We start from the raw sequence: 25878 nt of genomic DNA on the forward strand, positions 1-25878 counted from the left end.
CTGTCTAAGTGGAGTTTGTACGTTCTCCCAGTGTCTGCGTGTGTTCCCGCTGGTTTCCTCCAACAGTCCAAAGATGTACAGGTTATGTGGATTGGCCATGCTAAATTTCCCCTTTGTGTCCAAAGGTTAGGTGGAGATATGCGGAGAGGGCAGGGTAGTAGGCCTCGGCAGGATGCTATTTCTGAGGGTCGGTGCAGACTCGTTTGGTTCAATGGTCACCTTCTGCACTGTATGGACTCTATTCTACTGGATGAACAGAAATTTCTCCAACTAAACATTAGAAAGACTGAAGCCATTGTTGTTGGTCCTCACTCCAAACTCTGCTCGCTAGTTACCGACTCCATCTCTCTCCCTAGCAACAGTCTAATAGCCTGTTTGCAGCCTTGGTGTCCCATACTATACAGAGGTGAGCTTTCCACCTCATTAACATCACCTATTTCCACCTCTGCAACATGACTTGATTTGGCCTCCATCTCAGTTTATATGCTGCTGAAGCCCTCATACCTTCATTACTTTCACTCAAATATTGCAATGCACTCCTGGCTGGTCTCCCACATTCTACCTTCTGTAAACTTGAGGCCATCCAAAATTCTTGCCCATTTCTTAATTCATAGCAAGTCTGATTCCCCTATCTCTTCTGTGCTCGCAATTAAGTGGGCCTGGATATCATGCCTCCCACCATAATGGGCTGTGTAAAATCTAGCCTCTGATCTCTGTAATTTCCTACAGCCTCACAACCCTCGGAGATATCTGTGCTGATCTAACCTAGAGTACTCCTCTTTTTAATTGCTTCAACATTGGTCGCCATGCTCTCAGTTACCTAGGCCTCAAGCTTTGGGTTAACAGCCCTGTACCTCTCTGCCTCTCTAGCTCCATTTCCCCCTATTGAAACCCTTCTTAAAACTTATCTATTTGACCAAGAAATTAGGAGCAGGAGGAGGCCATTCACGCCTTCAAGCCTACCCTACCATTCAAACGGTCATCTACATCTATGCCTTTTCCCCCACTATCCCCATATCCTTTGATGTCAAAAGTATCCAAAAATCTATCAATTTCTGTCTTGAACATGCTCAATGACTAAGTGTCCACAGCCCTCTGGGGTAGAGAATTCCAAAGATTCACCACCTTCTGAGTGAAGAAATTCCTCCTCAGCTCAGTCTTAAATGGCCTGCCCCTTATTCTGAGACTTAACCCGGTTCTAGACTTACCAGTCAGGGAAAACATCCTTTGACAAAGTCATTTGTCAAAACTTTAAACAATATCTGTTTTCCCTCAATCTCTCATCTTCAGGGAATCCTGCCATTCCAGGGGTTAGACTGGTGAACCTCCATTGCACTCCCTCTATGCATGCACATCCTTCCTTAGATAAGGAGACTAAAACCGTACACAATACTCCAGGTGCAGTCTCACGAAGGCACTATAAAAGTGTTTCTCAAACTTTTTTCCTTTTGCTTTTAGCAACTGGCCGACCTTTGGGACCCACGCCAGCCGACCTTCAGGACTCACGCTGGCCGAACATCGCAACCCATGCCAGCTGACCTTCACGAGCCACCACTTTCATTTACCTTTAATGTGACAGGAGAGCCTTCTTGTTCTTCACAATCTCACTGCAATCTGGTTCATAGGACGAGAGGGCAATGCGCATAGGTGCAGAGTTCAACCGGTTCCTTTGTGCCGTCTTCATCTTTGTGAGGCGGAAAATCCAACCTCGCACACGTAGGTCATTGTGAAAGGCACTTACCAGCACTCAGGGGGCTGGTTTAACACAGTGGGCTAAATAGCTGGCTTGTAATGCAGAACAAGGCAGCAGCGCGGGTTCAATTCCCATACCGGCCTCCCCAAACAGGCACCGGAATGTGGAGACTAGGGACTTTTCACAGTAACTTAATTGAAGCCTACTTGTGACAATGAGCAATTATTATTATTATTATTATTATTACTGGATACTCCTTCGAGATGCTACTCCGGAATGTAACAAAGTAATTGTTATGTTTTTTCATCATTTCCCAATTCTCCATGAGAAATTCTCCTGTCTATGTCTGTAGTGGACCCACATTTGTCCTGGTTAATCTTTATAAGGTTATTGGTCATCCCTTATTGGATCCCAACTTGCTCCCAATCCTTGGGCTTACCACTTTTGTCGCAGTCAGTTCCCTTGAACTAATGAAATCTTATTTTGCTAGCCACGGCTGATTTACCTTTTCTGTTTGGTTTCTGTGTCTCAGCGGAACGTATATCTGTTGTCAACTGACCTAATATCTGCTTATGGGGCTTTGTGTCATCATTTGTTTTACAATGCTCCAATGAAATACTTTGGGACATTTTATTAGGTTAAAGATGTTGAATAAGTTCATAGAATCATAGAATTTACAGTGCAAAAGGAGGCCATCCGGCACATCGAGTCTGCACCGGCCCTTGGAAAGAGCACTTTACTTCATCCCACGCCTCCACCCTATCCCCGTAACCCAGTAACCTTTTGGACACTAAGGGGCAATTTAGCATGGCCAATCCACCTAACCTGTGGGAGGAAACCGGAGCACCTGGAGGAAACCCACGCAGATAAGGGGAGAAAGTGCAAACTCCACACAGTCACACGATGCCGGAATTGAACCCAGGTCCCTGGAGCTGTGACGCGGCAGTGCTAACCACTGTGCCACCCATTGCCATCGTGCACAAGTTGTTGTTTTTATGCACATGAGAGGTTTGGATGGCCTCAAGTTTATGGAGGGTACAATGTGGGAGGCCAGCCAGGAGTACACTGGAATAGTCAAGTATAGAGGTAACAAAGGCAAGAATGAGGGTTTCAACAATAGATCTGTTGAAGCAGGTTGCAAATTTGGAAAATGTTACGAAAGTGGAAATAGCCCATCTTAGTGATAGTGCGAATTTGTGGTCAGAAGCTCATCTCAGGGTCAAATATGATGTGCAGGTAATGAACAGAATGGTAATGTGCTCACCTACTTCCCAAGATGAAAACCATCTGTTCCTGGGAATTTATCCTTCCTTAGTGCCATTATTTTCCTTATTACATTGCCTTTGGATACATGAATTTGGGTGAGCATTTAATCCTGATTCAATATTAGTTTCTTTAGGATGTCAGACATGGCATCTCTTCCTCTACTGTAAAAACTGAAGCCAAATAATTTTTCGGCACATCTGCTAATTCCTTATTTTATTGATCATATTACTGTTATCAATTGTCTAGGTGCCCAAAGTATTTCTCACCACCTTTGTTTTCCTAATGCAATTGTGAAATTGTTGCGAATTTGATGTCTCTTGCAATTTCTTGCTCCCTTTATGAGCTCTTATTATCTTTTTTCACTTTGTTTTTACACTATTTTATATTATTCAATTAATTATTAGGTACCGACTGAATGTTGCAATTGATTTGGTATTCACCACTTGTGGTCACATGTCAATTACACTTTTCATGCACCATTTATTTGTCTTAATCTCCCTCATCATGTAACTTGTCGGCTAATGGAAATTCATGGGCAGCCTCTTGGGACCGAGGATGTCCAGTTCAATGGGTTCTGAGATAGCTGATAAGTCCAATGTGTAATCAACACACACTGCCACTTGCAGGCAGGGGGTGCTTTGAAGGATTGGGTAGATGGGTTGCTTGGAGGTTTGTGCATTCCCTCTTATGCCTTGACTTCACCTCTGCACCTTCCTAACAAAGTCTCTAAGCATGTTCGGTACCTTCCCGAATTAGCCTTTTCCGCTTTGGCTGATCAAAGCCAGGGTCTCCCATGAGTATGCCTGACCTCTTCAGGGATGCTTTGAGGAACATCCTCAAAGCGTGCTCGCTGTCCTCCTGGGAGTATCCTGCCATGACCGGGTTCAGAGTAGAGCAATTGCTTAGGGAGTCTGATATTTGGCACAGTAATGGAAATATTAATCTGGTGTCAGGCATTTGAATGGAAATAACCTAACATTCATCATTTCAATAAATTTTTATTAATTCCAAAAACGTCACTGAATTCTTCCTCATTTGTCTTGGCATGTGAGATTAAAAACCTAGTAGCCCCTTAATTAGAGAAAAAAAATAATTGGGTCCTCTAAATTTTTTTTTTTAATTTCACAGTATTTCAGATGAGTTACAGTCTTCATAAATCTAGTGTTTAACCCGTCCCAAAATAAATCCCCAAACCATCTTTCCCGCCTAACAATTTTAAAAAACTGACAACCCTCTTTAAATAATTTGTCATTGTTCCTTCAAGGTGCATTTAAGGTAAATTCGCAAACGCACAAGTAATTCTTTAGAACTGGTCACTGCTCAGGGATAGGATACTGTGACTGCAAGTCAGGCAGCCAAGGGAATCCTGCAGGTAGTGATGGAAGGGCCTCAGCCCTGACTTGGTACGAGGTGCTTGCTACCTGTGTGGATGAGAAGTTCCGCAGGGTGAATGAGCGGACTAACTATGGCAATACGGTGAAGCATGCCATTCAAGTAGGGTGTTGAAGAGGATTATGGTAGTGATAGGAGACAGTGATGGGGGATATATACTGTTCTCTGCAGCTGCAGGTGAGAGCTCTGAAGGTGGTGTTCCTGCCTGGTGTCAGGGTAAAGGGCACCACCTCGTGGCTAGAGAGGAACTTGGAGCAGGAGGGAGAAGATCCAGTTGTTGTGGTTCACATGGGAACCAATGACAGACAGAACCAGGAATGATGTTCTGCTAGGAAAATTGAAAGGCTGGGGTCCAAATTAAAACAGAAAGCATCAAAGATAGTAATCCCTCGATTGTTACCGCTGGTAAGGGAATCTAAAATGTGGGGGCACAGCCTCATGATAAGAGGCCTATCATTTAGGATTGAGATGAGGAGAAATGACTTCACTCAAAGGATTGTGAATCTTTGGAATTTTTTACCCCAGAGGGTCATGCATGTTCCATCATTGAATACATTCAAGGTCCGGATAGACAAATTTTTGTTCTCATAGTGAGTCAAGGGATATGGAAGAGGGGCAGCAAAGTGGAGTTGAAACCCAGGAAGTTACATACGTCAAGGACTGTTAAGTAACATCTAGTGTGTGCAGATATCAGAAACATTATATAAGCAGCACTGTGTACTGTTTAACATTTTGCAGTTTAGAAATGGTGTTTAGCATAAATTTAAATAAAGGCATGTTACACATTTTATGACGACATTTTCAATTACTTTTGTTCAAAATGACATCATATAACCCATGGGTTTTGAGGAAACTGAAATATAATAACAGCAAGAACAATGAACAAGTTTTGTTCAAGGTTAAACTCTTTCATGAACTTATAGCATTTTGTACTTATATTCAAGGAAACATTAATTTAAAATTAGCTTGTACTTAATTTCAAGGAAACATTAATTTAAAATGAGCTTGTTGAGTTTTACAATTGAGCATACACTTCAGAAACACATATCTATATATACAGAAATTAGTATGTACTCACAAACAGCAGAAGTAATAGCGGTGTGATAACAATTCCCTGAAAGAGAAAGTGTATTGATAATTGCTCTTCAAGGGAAACCAATTAATACAAAACAAAAATAAATGAATAAATTGTGTAATATTCCCTCTGAAATAAACATTTCTGCAACTCTCAAACCAGCAAATAATTATCAAGTTCCCTTTTATAGGTTCCAATTGCCCCCAAATCATTTGCAAATCCAAAAGTGTGTTTTGCTAGTACCAGTGTGTCCATAGCTTGTTGTACCAGTGACAACAAGAAATATTTTGTGGAGCACAGCCCAAACAAATCTGAAATGGTAGGTTTCTAAGTGAGTCTGACAACTCAATATGGTAATGAAGGCCCCAATATAAACATAAGCATCTCGAATTAACAAACTCACTGCTTTAGCAAGGTTGTGGGCCAGGAAACAGAGAAAAGCAGGAATAGGAAATATAGATGCTATGAGAGGTTAGTAGTGTCGAGAGAACCAATTAAGGGTGAATGGAAAGGGAAAGAGATAATCCGGTGGGGTGGGGTAGGATGGGAAATGGCTGGTGGTTGGTAGAGCTGAGGAGACATAGAAACAGCTGGGCTTGAAATGGGGGATGCACCTGGCAAGGTTAAAGTGAGTGGGCATTGCAGATCAGGGCTGGAGAAATCCGCTGGGCCTTGGGAAAGTACTCCTGCATCTCCTGGCCCACCTGGAGTGCTAGAACAGCTGCTTTTCTGGGGTAATAGAATGATTTGAGGCTGGCAGGTTTATTCATCCCACCTCTATTACAATCATAGATAGAATTTACAGTGCATAAGGAGGCCATTCGGCTCATCGAGTCTGCACCAGCTCTTGTTAGCCTATTAATGCATGTGAGTTCGATTCAGAAGGCCCAAATTTCACTTGTCCCTCACACATCACCACCCCTCCTGTACTCTCATGCTCATCGGATGCAGTTCACATCAAGGCCATAGTTGTTATCAGGGCTCATTAGGCCAACGTTACAAAATCATGTACAGGTCAAATTCACAGTGGGCAATGTAACTTCCACTCATAACACAAAATTATTACATAAAAATACAAAAGAGAGCAATTTCTCTGTCAAAGTACCAGCCTCCCAGAACAGGCACTGGAATGTGGCGACTAGGGGCTTTTCACAGTAACTTATTATTTAGGTTAGGTTAATCTAAAAAGCTGAATTTTCACAGTAACTTCATTTGAAGTCTACTTGTGACAATAAGCAATTTTCATTTCATTTTCATGTTTTTTTCAGTCAGAACTACACCATTTGACTTCCTTTGTTATTCATAATTTTGCAAGTGAATTTCACCGCGACATTTTCATACAAAATGACAAAGTAGACTCCGTGAAGATGTTTCATAGAATTTGCAGTGCAGAAGGAGGCCATTCAGCCCATCGAGTCTGCACCAGCTCTTGGAAAGAGCACCCTACCCAAGCCCATACCTCCACCCTATCCCCATAACCCAGTAACCCCATCTAACACTAAGGGCAATTTGGAGCCTAAGGGCAATTTAGCATGGCCAATCCACCTAACCTGCACATTTTTGGACTGTGGGAGAAAACCGGAGCACCGGGAGGAAACCCACGCACACACGGGGAGAACGTGCAGACTCCACACAGACAGTCACCCAAGCCGGGATTCGAACCTGGGACCCTGGAGCTGTGAAGCATTTGTGCTAACCACTATGCTACCGTGCTGCCAAAAGATGTCAAATGTTCAGTGTTGTCAGACGTAAGTCGTACTGCCAAACAGTAAATTCCCTTTCCAGTGAACCAAAAGCATTATTTTACTGATAAGGATAACATAAAAAAAATATGCTTGCAAATTCAGCTTTTTAGATTAACCTAACAATTTGCAACTTTAAAACTGAGTATAGAACAGAGTACTTTTAAGAAATGGGATTATTCAGAATTTGATGAAATAATAACAGCATGAAAATGAGCTAGAAAGTCATGCAGACTCGATGTTAACTCTGTTGGTCTCTCCATAGATGCTGCCAGATCTGCTGGGATTTTTAGGCATTTTCTGCTTTTACCTCTGACTTGAATATTGGACTCCTTCCTATATCTTTTTCTTACGCTCAGATTTTGTAAGTACCCTGGGCAGGATTCTTCCGTACCTGGTGGGGCGGGGGGTCCCAGTGGGATGGAGTGGCATGAACCACTCCATCGTAGGCCCGCCACAAAGGTGCGGAATCCTCCGCACCTTCAGGGGCTAGGCCGGCGCCAGAGTGGTTTGCGCCCCACCGGCCGGCGTGGAAGGTCTTTGGCGCCACGCCAGCCGGGGCCGAAGGGACTTTGCCGGGCGGCGCGGGTCCACGCAGGCGCGGGAGCGTCAGCGGCTGCTGACGTCATCCCAGCGCATGCGTGATGGGGGGGGGGGTTCAGCTACGCGTCAACCATCACGGAGGCTGACACGGCAGCGCGTAGGAAAAGAGTGCCCCCACGGCACAGGCCCGCCCACGGGTCGGTGGGCCCCGATCACAGGCCAGGCCACCGTGTTTTATGTAACCAGGCCTATGTAACTTGAACTTTACCCGAGTCCATTCATGTGCACATTTCGAGTGCTGCTCCAGACCTAGAAGCTCCAGAAGCTCTTTTTAGCTTCTTTTGTCTTTACTTATGCTAAAACCCTCTCTTTTGTTGTTCCTCATTTCACTTCTTCTTTCTCTGCCCTTCGCTACACTAACCCTTCAGTATTCCTCTACTTTCCCACATTGTTGCTGCTGTCCTTGGCTTGACTCAGATAAGTGTTACAGGTTCCGCTTTGTTTCCTCTACAGTACCTCTTTCCTCTGATGGGCTCATTGAGTGCTCTGCGGTGGCTCATTTTGAGCATCAACTCCAACTGCCCCATCACCCACTCTCATTGTCCTTTCCACCCACGCTTTATGTATCTTCCTCCAGCCTATCCATTCACTTGGGAACAAAATCCTGAACAATCCATGAAGTCGCTGTAGCTTTTGGCATCGACATCATGGAGTTAACAGAAACTTGGCTGATGGGTGATAACACCTTGTTCCTTAATGAAATCTCCCTACCTGGCTACATCTTCAAATAAATGTGCCCCAAAGACTGTTGGAGTAACGGTGTGGGGCCAGATCACACTACAAAACCAGACCAGACCTCAACAGATACTGGATAGAAACCCCAATATTTTATTTGAATTTTGTAAGACTGTGAGGAAAGGTGACCTCACTCCAGTGATTTCATGAAAAAATAGGGACCTTGTATATTAAAACAAACTTTATTACTAACACAGTATTAAAACATCTTTAACATCACACCAGAAAATAGCTCACAATTACCATTTAAATAATGCTAATCAATACAGTGAATACAATAACCCTTAACTGCTATCTTTATTCCCACTCAAACAACAAGAGACCATCTCAGCTTTCAAGTCCCTGTTAAATACAGTTAGCCCTCAGGGCACATGGCGGCAACGTGGTTAGCAATGTTGCCTCACAGCTCCAGGGTCCCAGGTTCAATTCTGGCCTTGGGTGACCGTCTGCGTGGAGTTTACACTTTCTCCCCATGTCTGAGTGGGCTTCCTCCAGGTGCTCCGGTTTCCTCCCACAATCCAGAGATGTGCGGGTTAGGTGGATTGGCCACGCTAAATTGCCCCTTAGTGGCCAAAAGGTTGGATCGGGTCACTGGGTTACAAAGATAGGGTGGAAGCCTGGGATAAGTGGGGCGCTCTTTCCAAGGGAAGGTGCAGGCTCGATGGGCCGAATGGCATCCTTCTGCACTGTAAATTCCATGATAAAATTGCCCCTTAGTATCCAGGAATGAACAGATTAGATAGGGTTACGAGGAAAGCGTGGGGGAGTGCACTTATGGGGATAGGGTGCTCTTTCAGAGGGTTGGTACAGACTCCAAGGGCTGAATGGCCTCCTTCTGCACTGTCGAGATTCTATGATTCTATGAATACCTGCTTTACAGAAAAACAAATTACTGTGCATGCTGGAATCTGAAACAAAAACAGAAAGTACTGGACAATCTCAGCAGGTCTGACATCATCTCTGGAGAGAGAAGGGAACTAACGTTTCGAGTCTGCATGGCTCTTTGATGTTCTTAAAGAAAAGGCGTGAATCCTGTGAGAACCAAGCAGAAACTTTGGCTGCATTTCTTCAGAAGCTGCTCCAGCTTCTTTCCGCTCACCTCCTAAACACATTCTTCTGAACTGCTTGGAAAAAAACTGCTAATCTAGCTACAGACATATCTTTTAACTGAACTGAGATGTTTGACTTCTTCTCACATCTCCAACTAACTCAACTAACACCGCTTTTGTGCTTTGGCTCCTCCCAATAATTACATCACCTTAACAAACTGAAATCCAATGCTCTCCACAAAGACTCCCCTTAATCCAAACATCATTCAATCAGCCCAAGCTTTATACAATGTTTTAATTCCACCACCAGCTCCAAATGTTAGTTACCTTTCAAACTAGGATTTATTTTAAAAACATGACTGCAGCAGTCATGTACGAACTCAGGCTTTTAATCCTTACTGCACCAAATGCATACAATGCAATGTATCTGAAATTCCTACATTCATCAGACTTGGCCTGACCCCATACTCCTCTAGAACGTTCTTTCAGAATCTCGTCTTGTTCCATCCCTCTCATCTCTATTTCAAAATTGTTCTCCACCATCCTACCAAGTACAGTAAGAATTTTCTCACCGAGATATCTTCACTGCTTTCCTCCCTCAAAGGGCTCTAATGATTTATATCCTGACTGATTTCAACATAATCTGAACCCATAATGCTCCCTTTTCCTCGGAGGTCACTGCTCTTTCATCCTCCCTAAATACCTCCCAACCCCATATTCACGGCCACCTCCTTGGACTTGCAATTTCATTTGGCTAATCACATCATATTAATTACATATCTGATCAGTTCCATGTTATCACTCACCGTCCAATCCTCCTTACTTAACCACACTCTCAAATCAGCCTTTGATGCTCTAGTCCCCAGTAAAACCATTACTTGCTATCTCAGCAAGTAAATCGGCTCAATTAAGTCTCAGGGGCAAAGATTTAGAAGGATATAGTGGACAGCTGGTTTAGCCACCCATTGTCAGATCAGGTTGGACCATATAAAACACTATTGGATACTTCTCTTGTCTGCTGAAACTGTTTACCATCCCAGGATCATTGTAGAATGCAAAGGTAACCTTAGCTTCATTTCTTTACTGCAATTATCTTCTTAAATCCCTTTATCCGTCTCCTCTACCCTCACTTCCAACAGTAAGTATGAAAGCTCATGGACTTTTTTGGTAATAAAATTGTGACTATCTGACCAGCTGCTTCTGCCACCGTACTCCATTCTGTTAGCCCATTCGACCAAACTTCCTGTAACGTTCCCCTTGCCTAAGCTTGAACTTGCCATCTTTCTCTCATATCTATCCTATCCCCCCTCATGCTCTCAGCATGACAGCCACCTCCTGCTCCATTGGCCCTTTTTCCATTAAACTAATGACCACAACCTCTCCTCCTGGCCCCCATATTAGCTGATATTGTCAATGGTTCTATGTCTTCAGGTGTTGTCCCTCTCTCCTTTAAATTTGCCTAATTACCTTTCACCTAAAAATAAATTCCGCGACCCCATCAACCTTGCAAACTATCATCCCACCTCCAAACTCTCTTTTCTCTCCTAATTCTTTGAATGTCTTGTTTATTCCCAAATCTATTCCCACCTTTCCTGGAACTCCATGTTTGAATCCCTCCAGTTTTCCTCCCCCATCACAATACCAAAACAGCATTTATCAAAATCACAAATGACATCCTATGTGACTCTGACAAAGGTAAACTTTCCCTCCTAGTCCATCTTGACCTGTTGACACAGTTGACCACACCATCCTGCTTTAACACCTCTTCACCATCATACAGCTGGGGGTGGACAACTCTCACCTCGTTCCATTCCAATCAGAGCCACAGTAGCACTAGCAATTACTTCTCTTCTTGCCCCTGCACCATTTCCTTTGGCATCCCCCAGGGATCTAACCCTGGCCCATCTTATTTTTCCTCTTCATGCTGTCCCTCATCGACGCTATCCAAAAGTACAATGTTAACTTTCATATATGTTGATGACACCCAGCTCTATCATATGACCTTGACTTCTCAGCTATTGCTAAATTATCGCATTGCCAACTCGACATGCAGTACTGAATGTTCAGAAATGTCCTTCAATCAAAATTGATTGAAGTCATTGTTTATGGTCCCTGTTCCAAAATCCTTACCCGTGTTCCTGATTCCATCCTTCTCCCTGGCAACAGTCTGAGATTAACCAGTCTGTTCACAACTTTGGAGGCACATTTGACATCAGGTTAAACTTCCAATCTCATTGGTTACTGTAAAGCAGTGCTTCGATTTTTTAAATGTCCTCCTTGTTTTCAAATCTCGCCATGGCCTTGGCCTTCCTATCTCTATAATCTCCTCTATCCCCACAATCCCCCAAGATATCCGTGCTCCTCGAATTCTGGTCCTTTGAGCATCTCCAATTTCAATTGCTGGCTAGTTGCCTAATCCCTAAACTCTGGAATATCTTCCCTACTCTCTACCTTGCTTTCTTCCTTTAAGCCAATCCTTAAAACCTTCCTCTTTGACCGAGCTTTTGGTCATCTGACCTAATATTTCTTTATGCAGCAGATATCATATTTTGTTTTAATATGGCTCATGTGAAATGTTTTCGGAAATGTTATGTTCAAGACACTACATAAGATGTTAGCACAGAGATGACCATCGTCTCATGAGACAGAAGGCTGTCAAGATTATTTAATTGCATAGTATTGCTTAATTGCTAATAATTGATCAATGCTGGCATGATTACTGATCACCTCAAGATTTAATTTTAATTAACGGATTAAAACCCTGATATAAATTTGAAATCCTATTGGCACAAATATATACCCAACTGAAAGGGCAAACTGCACATGCATGGCAAATATCCACATGCACAAAATGTCCAAGACACCTTCAAGTCAGCGTGCGGAGATAGTGTTTTACAAAAGCCAAATTTTCTTACTCCCTTGGAAGGGAATGCTATCCATGAGAGCTGCTGGACAATCTGGTTGGCAGGCAGGTCTTCACCCCGGCCAGGCACAGTACTGCTGTGGCCAGAAGCAGTAGCAGTACTTCAGTGCTCCGTCTGGGACTGAGTTCCGGGGTCTTTAAAAACGTAGGTCCGGTGGGTGGGTGTGGTGGTGGGGAGGGGGGGCTGATCATGGCATCAAGGGCATTCTAGAGCTCCAATATTTGGGGGAGGAGGGGCACCCATCCCTTCCTGTCTGCGATGGGGAAAAGTTTAAATGTCACATTCCAATCCTACCCGCACCCGCCAGCCTAAATATTAAGGCTGGTGGGGGGGGATGTGGGGTAATAATAACAACCTTTTATTGTCACAAGCATGAAGTTACTGTGAAAAGCCCCTGGTCTGAACATTCTGGCGTCTGTTCGGGTAAGCTGGTATGGGAATTGAACCAGCGCTGCTGGCCTTGTTCTAAATCACAAACCAGCTGTCTAGCCCACTGAGCTAAACCAGCCCTCAAGACACTTAACTGGCCATTAAGGGCCTTACTAGATGAATGGGCGGGTTACCTGCCCGGGGCCCTGCCCACCCAAGCGTGAAATTTCATCTGGGTTTGGGTAAAGAGGTTCAACGGGTGGGGGGGTCCCGTCCATTCAATTTTATCCTTCCCCCACCCCGTCCGCCAATGAAGAACCTGTCTTGGGGGACGTAAAATTCTCCCATGCAGTGCTCAATCTATTACCATAATTATGTAGCTTCCATGAAAGCCAATGGCAATCATTATTTTCTTGTAGTTAAGTCTGTCTCCACCAGTTGGGGCAGAGTTAAAATTGGTCCTTCATTGTTCAGCAAATTGTGGGTTTAAACCTGCATCTATGCTCTTGGAATAGGGAACACTTAGCTTAAACAGCTGTGAATATTGTGGTGAAATGCCTGTAAACAATATTCTAGATGGCTGGTGGTGCAACCCCTAACTAGCAGGTGGTGGAACAGACCCACCATGCCGTCATGTGACAAGGCACTCAGATATAAGTGCGGGCACATCCGGTGATCAAGAGATGGTTATAAGAGGACAGTCGTGCCTCGGGGTAGTTCCAGATGAGTACAAATAAACTCCATGATAACTTGCTCTGTAACAGATCCTGGTTTCTCTGGGAAGCCAGGGAAGAGATTGCTGAGCCTTTGGCTTTGATTTTTATGTCATCATTGGCTACAGGAATAGTGCCAGAGGACTGGAGGATAGCAAATGCGGTCCCTTTGTTCAAGAAGGGGAGTAGAGATAACCCCGGTAACTATAGGCCGGTGAGCCTCACGTCTGTTGTGGGTAAAGTCTTGGAGAGGATTATAAGAGATACGATTTATAATCATCTAGATAGGAATAATATGATTAGGGATAGTCAGCATGGTTTTGTGAAGGGTAGGTCATGCCTCACAAACCTTATCGAGTTCTTTGAGAAGGTGACTGAACAGGTAGATGAGGGTAGAGCAGTTGATGTGGTGTATATGGATTTCAGTAAAGTGTTTGATAAGGTTCCCCACGGTCGTCTATTGCAGAAAATACGGAGGCTGGGGATTGAGGGTGATTTAGAGATGTGGATCAGAAATTGGCTAGTTGAAAGAAGACAGAGGGTGGTGGTTGATGGCAAATGTTCAGAATGGAGTTCAGTTACGAGTGGCGTACCACAAGGATCTGTTCTGGGGCCGTTGCTGTTTGTCATTTTTATAAATGACCTAGAGGAGGGCACAGAAGGTTGGGTGAGTAAATTTGCAGACGACACTAAAGTCGGTGGAGTTGTAGACAGTGTGGAAGGATGTTGCAGGTTACAGAGGGATATAGATAAGCTGCAGAGCTGGGCTGAGAGGTGGCAAATGGAGTTTAATGTAGAGAAGTGTGAGGTGATTCACTTTGGAAAGAATAACAGGAATGCGGAATATTTGGCTAATGGTAAAATTCTTAGCAGTGTGGATGAGCAGAGGGATCTCGGTGTCCATGTACATAGATCCCTGAAAGTTGCCACCCAGGTTGATAGGGTTGTGAAGAAGGCCTATGGTGTGTTGGCCTTTATTGATAGTGGGATTGAGTTCCGGAGCCATGAGGTCATGTTGCAGCTGTACAAAACTCTGGTACGGCCGCATTTGGAGTATTGCGTACAGTTCTGGTCGCCTCATTATAGGAAGGACGTGGAAGCTTTGGAACGGGTGCAGAGGAGATTTACCAGGATGTTGCCTGGTATGGAGGGAAGGTCTTACGAGGAAAGGCTCAGGGACTTGAGGTTGTTTTCGTTAGAGAGAAGAAGGTTAAGAGGTGACTTAATAGAGGCATACAAAATGATCAGAGGGTTAGATAGAGTGGACAGTGAGAGCCTTCTCCCGCGGATGGAGGTGGCTAGCACGAGGGGACATAGCCTTAAATTGAGGGGTAATAGATATCGGACAGACGTCAGAGGTAGGTTTTTTACGCAAAGAGTGGTGAGGCCGTGGAATGCCCTACCTGCAACAGTAGTGAACTCGCCAACATTGAGGGCATTTAAACGTTTATTGGATAAGCATATGGATGATAATGGCATAGTGTAGGTTAGATAGCCTTTAGTTTTTGACTTCCCATGTCGGTGCAACATCGTGGGCCGAAGGGCCTGTACTGCGCTGTATCATTCTATGTTCTATGTTTGACGAGTCACAAGTCGTTTAGTAGATTCCTTGCCAAACATCGAAGGCCTAACACAACAAATTACTATCTTTGGGATGGTGAAACACAAAGAATTTAGAAGGTTTCAAATTTCAAAAAAATTGGTTTCTCAATGAAAAGTATAATTGACTGGTGGTTCATAAAGATGAATATTCATGTGTAATATGTTAATGAGCCAGGATTTTTCAGTCATTGGAAAAGGAGGTACTTGCTGTTGACTGCATGAAGTGGTACGACCTTACTTTGGTGGTAGATTCAGGAGGATAGTGTTTTCCAGGCTGCAGCAGGAGTTCAACAACAGTCAATGCAGAGGCATACTGGCAAGGTGCATTGCCGGTGGAGTTACGCCCCCTTTGACATCATGAGCTGAAAACATGCCTCTTGTGCTCAGCTTCATGACGGGTCATGATTCTTGACTCTTTGGAATTTCTTATTTGATGGCGGCAATAATAGCGGTGTATAAATTTTAATTAAAAGTTGCCTCTGACTTTCCCTGTTTCCCCTCCATCCTGTCTCTTCCATCCCACTGATGCCAAATGGGGGTGGGGAGGGAAGGGAAGGACGAGCAGGGGTCGCATGCACAGCAACAGCTTCCCTGCCACTGCGTCTCAAACAGCAGCTTTCTTTTTTCTGTGAGACAGTGTGAGAAGAAGTGTTAAAACTGGCACTCGACATTTCAATGTGCTCTGTTTGCCTCTTGCTCCCCATGGCAACTGGATCACTGAGTGGAGGTGTCTATCTGGAATCCTCTGTTTACTGTGACATAAATGTACATTTGAAAACCTAGCTGATGTGTAAAGGTTTAAAAATATATTTTATTCAATATTTCATAATTAAAAAGCACGATCTAAACTACAAACACAGCTCTGAAAATTGTTTAAACATGGTACAATTGTTGTGCTAACAAGGACTCAGAGATACAGTAATATAGGAAAATAGAAAAACACACAACAAAGGCTGCATCCAACACAACCCCTCCACCCCCATTTTCCCCCATTACCACAAATAAACCCTACCTTCCTCCTCAACAGCTGATGGTAATTAACTCTTTGAAGTATGAGACAACTGGCTGCCGCCACGAGGTCAAATTTACCCCATCGAGACCCTCATTTCACACATCCTCATCTAGAAGTGGTTCAGACTCCTCCCATTTCGCCCTCACCCGATCAAGTGAGGTCATAGATTTTCAAGATCTCCCCGCCCCCCCACCCCAAATCTCGCGAATCGTAAAATTTCCTCAAACAGGGATGGCTACGGCACCAGGGGGAACGTAGGACAAGCCTTGTGAACTAAGTCGTGTAATTGAAAATATCAGAATAGAGATGTCCCCGATAGTTGGAATATCGGCAGGAACTCCCCCCCCCCCACCTCAACTGGCAAACGGTCCCTCTATAAACAGATTTCTAAAGCGTTCTACCCACTTCCCTTCCCTTAAAAGTCGAATCCAAACCCAATGGTGCAAACAAATGGTTACCACTTATAAAAGTCTATAATGACTTGGCACTCAGCTTGTAATGTTGTCTGTGGAGTTCACCGCTAGGTTTGAGGTATATAGGGTGGCATGGAGGCGCAGTGGTTAGGACTGCTGCCTCACGGCGCCGAGGTCCCAGGTTCGATGCCAGCCCTGGGTCACTATCCGAGTGGAGTTTGCACATTCTCGTCGTGTATGCATGGATCTCACCCCCACAACCCAAAAGATGTGCTGAGTAGGTGAATTGGCCCTCAATTGGAAAAGAAAACTAGTTACTCTAAATGTTTTTTAAAAGAAAAAAAGGGTTTGAAGTATATTTTGCTGGAGAGAGTGGGAGTGGTGCCATTACCAGAGCCCAGAGGCTCGACACTTTCCATTAACCTTCCCCCATCCTCCCCCATATGGTGGGAACCACCCCAGCACCTTCTCCACATTGGCCAAATACATGAGGAAATTGGGTAGTGCTTGGACCCCCCAATTGTCGACCCCTCTGGGGGTACACCCTGCGTATTCTTGGCACCCGCCCCGCCCATATAAATGAATTCACTAACTTGTTCACCCTAGCAAAGAACGATTTAGCAAGAAAATTGGATGGTATTGAAACAAAAATTGTTTGAACTCTGCCTGCCAGGGATAATGGGAGGCTACCCCATCTCATCAAATCAAGTCTCAGCCTATCCAACAAACTTATAAAGTTTAATTTATGAAGCCTATGCCAATCATATACCACTTGGATACCCAAATACTGGAAGATACCAATGGCTCGGCGGTAAGATAATACCCCAGATTGACTCCCCTCCCTGGGGGATTAACCCAGGTTTAACTTATAGCCCAAAGAAGGAGCCAAAGCTCCTCAGAAATTTTGTTATCTCGTCTATAGAAGAAACCAGATCTGTGACGAGGAGCAGGTCATCAGCATAAAGCCACGCTCGATGTTCCCATCCCCCCCCCCCTCCAATTAAACCCCCTCCATACCCCAGAAGCCTTCAGTGCTATCGCTAGAGGCTCTATTACCAGACTGAAAAAGCAGCGGTGACAATGGGTGGCACAGTAGCACAGTGATTAGCACTGTTGCTTCACAACGCCAGGGTCCCAGGTTCAATTCCCGGCTTGGGTCATTGTCTGTGCGGAGTCTGCACGTTCTCCCCGCCTTTACGTGGGTTTCCTCCAGGTGCTCCAGTTTCCTCCCTCAAGTCCCGAAAAACTTGCTTGTTAGGTGAACTGGATATTCTGAATTCTCCCTCTGTGTACCCGAACATGCGCCGGAGTGTGGTGACTAAAGGATTTTCACAGTAACTTCATTGCAGTGTTAATGTAAGCCTACTTGTGACAATAATAAAGATTATTATTACTCCTGTTCAAAAGATGTATCCCGAGCTTGTCATACTAATGCAAATACTAACCATGGGCTTCTTGTACAGCAGCCGCATCCATGAAATAAATTTCTGCCTGAACCCAAACCTCCCAAGTACCACTTCCAAGAATATTGTTTACTCCATTCATATCACATTTCAAAATCTATTGTCCTGTTTGCTAGCTCCTCTGCGTGGTTGATATGGGTGTGATTTTGTTTTATCTCATTAAACTTGTCTTCTGCAATCCAACTTTGCATTATTTTATTCTATTTTCACATTGTACTTAAATTGTTGTGGTCATTATTTTCCAATTGTTCTCCATCCTCGCATCATATTTATCCTACTTTATTTCCCCAGGGATTAGATTTAGGAAACAGTCTTGAATACATTCAAAAAGCCTCGCCTCACTTTAACCAGAAATAACGTCCCCTTGCTTGGCCCTAATTCCACCCCATTCTCCATCAAGCCGAATCAGACCGTATGAAGTCTTGATATCAGATTAACTCAGAGAGTTTAAATTTCAAACCCACATCCAATAAATCATCTCCACGTTTACAAAATTTACTTCTATCTCAGTCGTGCTGAAACTTTTATTGATGTATGTGTTACCTCTGAATTTGTTTCATTCAACATTCTCCATGCCAGTGTCTCATCCTTTTCCTTTCATAAACTCCAACCTGTTCAAAACTTGGATGTCTGCATTCTGCCTGCACATTTATCATTGCCACCATCGCTGATGTATAATGACTGCATTGTAATGCGTTAAACTTGAAATCCTCATCTTCAAATGCGCAGTCACATTTACGAACTCAACCACCATGACTCAACGTTAGTTTCTCTTTATTTTTCCTTTTATAAAAGCACTTTGGAAGTATTCTTCATTGACAAGGTTCAAACGGCTGTTGTTAAATCTTTGCTCAACATCTCTTTCTACTGGTACACACATATCTTACCAATATTATTTTTTATGTTGCTCATAATAACAAAAGAACATCTACCTTAATCTCCAATGACTTAAGAGTGATAATCATGTTAGATTGGAAAAAGGGATACTAGATACAAAAGTAAAGTTTGCAATAGAAGCAGCAAGACTTTGAAACAAATCCAGCTAAATGTATTATAAATACAAAAACAAATAAATGACAAAACAAAAAATGCAAAACACAATATTTTTATTGAAATTGCCATATGTCTGGTTGTTCTTTGTGCACAGGAGATTTTAAAATGGTTCTTTCATAAGCTCAATAAGTAATCTTGGGACAGTAACCAAGAATTTCATTATAGCTGCCTTTGATACTTTCTCATTCCCAAACCTCAGACAACCAGCAACCAAGGTATGCAATGAATCATGTTTAATTGATATCAGACTTAACGTTTTTTCCTCCTTGAAGTACGCAGTGCAGTCATTTCTGGCACTGTGGAAGATTCTGTATACTTACTCTAAACAAAGTTACATTTAAGATTATTGCACTGAACTATCTTGCTTATGGGCATATGACAACAATGCAAATGCTGGTGCCAGAATAAACGAAATAGGACTTTTCAGAGGATATATGGTTCTTAAAAGTAACGAAAAAATATTTTTTTTTCATGATAGACTAGGGGCCCTAAAATCTCGGAAAGGCCTTGACAGATTGGGAACCTATCCTGGCGTAGAACTTCAATTTCATCTGGGCTGGATATGAATTTCCACCCACCGGGTGGAATTTTCCCATATTTATTCGGAATGTCAGGCTCGGAGTGAAACCCGGCATGTAGCTCTCCAACTCTACAATAAAGCTCTTAGTCCAGATTTTGAGCCTCTTTGAAAAATAAATTCAGGGGGTGCAATTGACACTGCCACAGTGGAGATGTGGGGCATGATAGAGCTGGAGGGGCCAGCTCCACAGAGAATGGGTGCCCGTTAAAAAGGTTCTCCAACACCCCCAACCCCCCCACCACAATCATCAGCATCAGGACTCTCCCCACCTGCTTTGATTCCTAAATTACACTTCAAAAGTATTTTGTTGGCCACAACAAGCATCAGCATCTGGACTCTCCGCCCTCACCCATCCGCACAAGCATTCTACCAACCCCAACAAACATAACGCGAACCCCGCCCCCAATTGGTCCGCCCATGATTCTGCCCGTGGCACAGGTTGGCATTGCCCGCCCCCCCCCCGTCAACTGATTCACGTATTTCAGAAACCGTTGTAAATTTTCACCGGCGTGACAATATTAAGATGGGGGGGGGGGGGGGGGGGGAGATCATGTGGGGAGGCATCTTGGTAAATATTATTAAAAATCATTTAAATGAGGTTCCTGCCCTTTCTGGGCGTGAACCTTGTTACATGACCAGCGAGGGGTGCGGAAAATCAGAAAATGGAATTTCACTGGTGAGAAATTTGATTTTTGATTATTGCGGGATTTCCCGGCTGTGTGGCAGTTCTCGCTAACGACTGATGCAGGCTGAAATTGACCACTCTGTATGGAAATTCCAATGTCAGTGTAATTAAAAATTAAGGACAAGGACCCATGTCAAGTCTGGCACAATTCAGCATCTGCCTGAAAAGTGAGGGAGGTCCCAAATATTGGTATTTCTGCTGCTCCGCCCCAAGAATTTCTTTACTTTTGCATCTGTAAGTTGCGATCATGAAATGTGGAATTCGATAGATAAGTATTTAATTTAATAAATAATTTAGTAGTCACACGAATGCAAGCTTAATATTAGGGAGTTCAACCTGTTCTAAGCCGTGGATTACAAAACATCTACTCTAAAACTAGTCCATTGACTCAGAATTTTAGGCTCCATACAGTAATAAAGTTATCACTTGAACTTATGCCACTGATGGAAATCAAGATTTCACGGACAATCCACCATTGGAAAGGTCCGTCAATTATTTGGAGAAGTAGTACGAGTTCGCCATTTGGCTGTTCAAGCATGCTCCGCCATTTGGTAAGGCAATAATTGATCTGATGTGACCTCAAATCCACTTTCTTGTCTGTCCCCGCCACCGCCTATTGACTCCCTAAGTAATAGATGTTTCTAAACACATGGTAGTAGATTCAAGTCACACTTCAGAGGTTCTTTCATTCAGTCATGGGATGAGGATGCCGTTAGCAAGGCCAGCATTTGCTGCCCATTCCTAACTGCCCTTAAGCAGGTGGTGGTCAGCCAACCCCTTGAACTGCTGAGTCCGTGTAGCCTGTTTGGTGTTGGTGTACCCAAGTGCTGTTAGGAATTCCAGGTTTCTATTTTGTATGATCACAATGTTGCCAGTGGGAGCTCGCTATGCACAAATTGGCTGCTTTGTTTCCTAAATTACACTTCAAAACTACTTTGTTGGCCATAAAGCATCATTTGTGGCGCCCTGAAGATGTGAATGATCTAGTTAAACTAGATGTCCTGCTGAACCAAACATCAAGGATGGTAGATAGAGATATAAAATAATGAAAGGGGTTGGAAGGATTCAGGAATGGATAAATTTAAAAACCATAAGAGAAATGGCCAATGCTGAAGCTCAGAATAGGTCAAGGAAGGGCAGAAGTCTTTACAAATTTAAAGGGATAGTCACGTCGAGGGCGACAGCAAGGAAGAAGTAAAATCATAGACATTATCTGAATGCACAAAGCATTCACAAAATAACAAATGGATTAATAGCACAGATAGAAATGAATGAATTTGATCTAATAATCATTATAGAGATGTGACTACAAAATAACCAAGGTTGGGAATTGGATGTTGCAGACTGCTTCACTTTTAGATCAGGTAGGCAAAATGGAAAATGAGGAGATGTCCTATACTAAAGGATAGAATAAAATTCAGTGGAAAGAAAAGGTCTTGGGTGAGATTCTCCATTGGTTGATGCCGAAATCGCAAAACGCAATGGGGCGGGGAATAGGTTCCCATGCTAAAATCACGGCGGGCACCGATTTGATGCTAACTCGCTATTGACCATCACTTCGATAGAGGCATCAATGTTGTCCGGGGGCAGCACGGTGGCACAGTGGTTAGCATTGCTGCCTACGGCGCTGAGGACCTGGGTTCGAATCCCGGCCCTGGGTCACTGTCCGTGTGGAGTTTGCACATTCTCCCCGTGTCTGCGTGGGTTTCACCCCCACAACCCAAAGATGTGCAGGGTAGGCGGATTGGCCACGTTAAATTGCCCCTTAATTGGAAAAAAATAATTGGGTACTCTAAATTTAAAAAAAAAAAAAAAATCAATGTTGTCCGGAATGCACGCACAGTAAACACCGTTTGCATGTCATTGGCGGGTCCGCGCAGTTTTATCTGGGGTCTCTGTGATGCTCTGCCTCTGATGGGCCGAGTTCCTGATGGTGCGGTTCACTTGTGCTTTAAAAATCGTGAAACCGGTGTCCTGGCTGAGGAGGGAGAGGAGGTACGGAAAGTGTCCAACATCGCCATAGTTTGCTGACAGTTGTGTCGCTGGCAGGAGTGTTTCTGCCATGGCCGGGGGAGTAGTGGGAGGGAGCCAGGAGGTGGGCTGTGGGGGCGGGTGGACGGGCACGGAACACCATTACCGCAGCAGGCAAGGCAGCCATACAGCTGCACATGCTGCTAATAGCCCACTGTGAACATGTGCCATATAGATCCCCCCTCAGGCCTCCGCCCTAGGTGCCCTCTTGCCCCAGCCGACCCATCAGCTGTATGGACGCGCTCCAGAACAATCAGTGCCATCTTGTTGGCTGGGATGAGTGTGTGTAGGGATTGTAATGTGCAGCTGCAGCTTGTCAGCCTCCCGAGTGTCAATCATGGATCTGGTGAATCGGACTTCCGGTGTGCACCATGGAGTGAGTGATCACACAGAGGCAGCTCCTGCCCAAGGTTACAGAAAAGAGCTCTTTTTTGGGCGGCACGGGTTGGAATTTCGATGAAAAGGCGTAGGTGAATGTTCGAGGAGTACTTTCCCCCAGGAATTGTATGTTTCTTGGTTATCAGACCCTCAGAAACAGTGCGATTGGGCTGAAGCAGCAGCAGACAAAAGCCTCTGCAAGCATGCAGGCGGGGGAAGGGCCAGCTTAGAGGCCTCAAGCTGACTTGAGGGCCTTTATGAAAGCTGAATTCTAGCAGCAGAGGGAAGAACTGTGAAAATATCTCACCAAGGCCATTGAAGAAGCGGAGACGGACTTCCGGTAGCGGTGATGCGGAGCTAAGCCGCACGTTCAGTGGCTCCCGCTATTTTCGGACTTTGGGGCTCTTTTAAGGGCTCGTAGTGGTGCTGTTTGGACTTTTCCCCGTGTGGGAACACTCCTTCTCAGATTCTCCACCGGTGGATGGCCTGGACTAGGAGTGGAGCGGTCAGAAAATCGGCTTTGGAAACTTCCGGTTGCAGCTATGCGGAGCTAAGCAGCACCGCAGCTCCCGCTACTTAAGGACTTTTGGGCCGATTTGAGGGCCCCAATGGGCGCTGTCTCGACGAATCCCGGTGGGGGAAGGTGTCTAGAGGAGCATTCCCCATAATTTATGGTGCTCACCCGGAGTGGGGCAAAGGAAAAAGCTGCAGCAGCTCCCCAAGAAAAGCGGGGGAAGAAGGACAAAATGGCGGCCGGTGGAACACCCGAGGACTGGTGGAAGTGGGCGCAGGAGCAGCAAGCCTCTCTTCTGCGCTGTTTTGCAGAGCTGAAGGCTGAGTTGCTGGACTCCCTGAATGCGACTACCAACAAGCTGCTTGGGACACAGGCGGCCCAGGAGGTGTCGATTCGGGAGTTGCAGCAGCAGGCCGCTGAGCGGGAGGAGGAGGCCGTGGTCCTCGTGGGGAAAGTGGAGTTGCACAAGGCACTTCACAAAAAGTGGCAAGACCGCTTGGAGGAGCTGGACGTTCGCACGAGGCGAAAGAATTTGAGGATCCTGGGCCTGGCGGAGGGGCTGGAGGGGTCGGATCTCCCGTCGTACGTGACCACGATGTTGAGCTCGTTGATGGGAGCGGGGTCCTTCCATTTGCCCCTGGAGCTTGAGGGAGCTCACAGAGTGCTGGTCAGGAGGCCTAAGGCAAATGAACCCCCGCGGGCGGTGCTGTTCCATCGATTTAGTGACCGGGAGTGTGTGCTGCGCTGTGCCAAGAAAGAGAGGAGCAGCAAGTGGGAGAATTTGGTAGTGCGAATCTACCAGGACTGGAGTGCGGAGGTGGCAAAGCGGCTGGCCGGGTTCAACCGGACTAAGGCGGTGCTGCATGCCAAGCAGGTCAGATTTGGAATGCTGCAGCCTGCGCGCCTGTGGGTGACATATAAGAACCGGCACCACTACTTCGAGTCCCCGGAGGAGGCGTGGGCCTTTGTACAGGCGGAGAAGCTGGACTCGAACTAGGGTCTGGGGACACACTATGGCCGTTGCTGTTTTCGCTGTTGCTGTTCTTCAATTTTGACACGTGTTTTTTTTATGCTGGTTTTCTTTTTGCTCTGTTTCCGGGTGGGTTTGTCTGTTGGGTATGGGTGTGGGGTATGTGGGGAACGTTGGGGGTATGTGCTTTATATGTTCTCTTCTGTACGTGGCTGGGGGTTGGGGTGAAACTGGATTTTGGGGAGCTGCGTCAGAAGGGTGGGGTGTGGCAGTGTGAAAGCGCGGGCTTTCCTCTGGTTTCCCGCGCTGTGGGGCAGGGGGGCGGAGCTGGAGGTGGGGGCGTGGCCTCTACTGGTTTTCTTTCCCGCGCTGAAGCGGTGCCAAAGAGGTGTGATAAGAGGGGGATGACCCCCATGCCGGGAGGGGATGGGTTTTGGCGGGAGCTGCCGGGTCAGCAGAAGTCAGCTGACTCACGGAAGTACCATGGAGGGTGCGTCGCGGCTAGGAGGGGTCCTAGCCTGGGGGGATACCGGGTTGCTGCTGGAATGGCCAGGAAGGAGCTGGTGTGGGCCGGGGGGGGGGTAGAGGAGAGGCGTTATCGCCATGGGGAACGGGTCAGGCGGGGCGAGCTGGCCTGGGGCGAGCAGTCGATAAGCTATGGCTAGCCGGCGGGGGAGAGGGGCGGGTTGCCCTCTGATCCGGCTGATTACCTGGAACGTGAGGGGGCTGAATGGGCCGGTTAAGAGAACTAGGGTATTTTCTCATCTGAAGGGGCTGAAGACGGACGTGGCTATGCTCCAGGAGACCCACTTGAAGGTGGCGGACCAGGTTCGTCTGAGGAAGGGGTGGGTGGGGCAGGTTTTTCACTCAGGATTGGACGCAAAGAACCGGGGGGTGGCGATTCTGATTCTGGTGGGGAAGAGGGTGGCGTTCGAGGCGGCTGAGGTGGTGTCGAACAAGGAGGGCAGATATATTATAGTGAAGGGTAGGCTGCAGGGAGAGAAGGTGGTGCTGGTTAATGTATATGCCCCGAATTGGGATGATGCTGGCTTCATGAGGCGCTTGTTGGGCCGTATTCCGGACCTGGAGGCAGGGGGCCTGATCATGGGGGGAGACTTTAACACAGTGCTGGATCCCCCACTGGACCGGTCCAGTTCAAGGACGGGTAGGAGACCGGCGGCGGCCAAAGTGCTGAGGGGGTTTATGGACCAGATGGGAGGGGTGGATCCCTGGAGGTTTGGGAGGCCGAGAGCGCGGGAGTATTCCTTTTTCTCCCATGTCCATAGGGTCTATTACCGAATAGATTTTTTCGTCCTGAGCAGGGGATTGATCCCGAAGGTGCAGGATGCCGAGTATTCGGCCATAGCGATTTCAGACCATGCTCCGCACTGGGTTGATCTGGAGATGGGGGAGGCGCAGGACCAGCGCCCGCTCTGGCGCCTGGATGTGGGGATGCTGGCTGATGAGGAGGTGTGTAGGAGGGTCCGGGGAAGTATTGAGGGGTATCTTGATACCAACGACACGGGGGAGGTCCGGGTGGGGATGGTCTGGGAGGCTCTGAAAGCAGTGATCCGGGGGGGGAGCTGATCTCCATCCGGGCCCATAGGGAAAGGAGG

At 45.7% G+C, this 25878-nt stretch overlaps 1 protein-coding gene across 4 annotated transcripts in view; it reads right to left on the reverse strand.

Annotated features, from left to right (window-relative positions):
- slc10a7 (solute carrier family 10 member 7) overlaps positions 1-25878 on the reverse strand; it is a 345830-nt gene that overhangs the window by 117381 nt on the left and 202571 nt on the right. For all 4 annotated transcript variants that reach the window (XM_038791942.1, XM_038791943.1, XM_038791944.1 and 1 more), the window contains one exon: positions 5430-5465. In XM_038791942.1, coding sequence (XP_038647870.1) covers positions 5430-5465 — 36 coding nt within the window. The remainder of the gene's footprint in view (positions 1-5429; positions 5466-25878) is intronic.

Source organism: Scyliorhinus canicula, chromosome 3, assembly GCF_902713615.1.
Source record: "Scyliorhinus canicula chromosome 3, sScyCan1.1, whole genome shotgun sequence".
NCBI classification, from domain to species: Eukaryota; Metazoa; Chordata; class Chondrichthyes; order Carcharhiniformes; family Scyliorhinidae; genus Scyliorhinus; species Scyliorhinus canicula.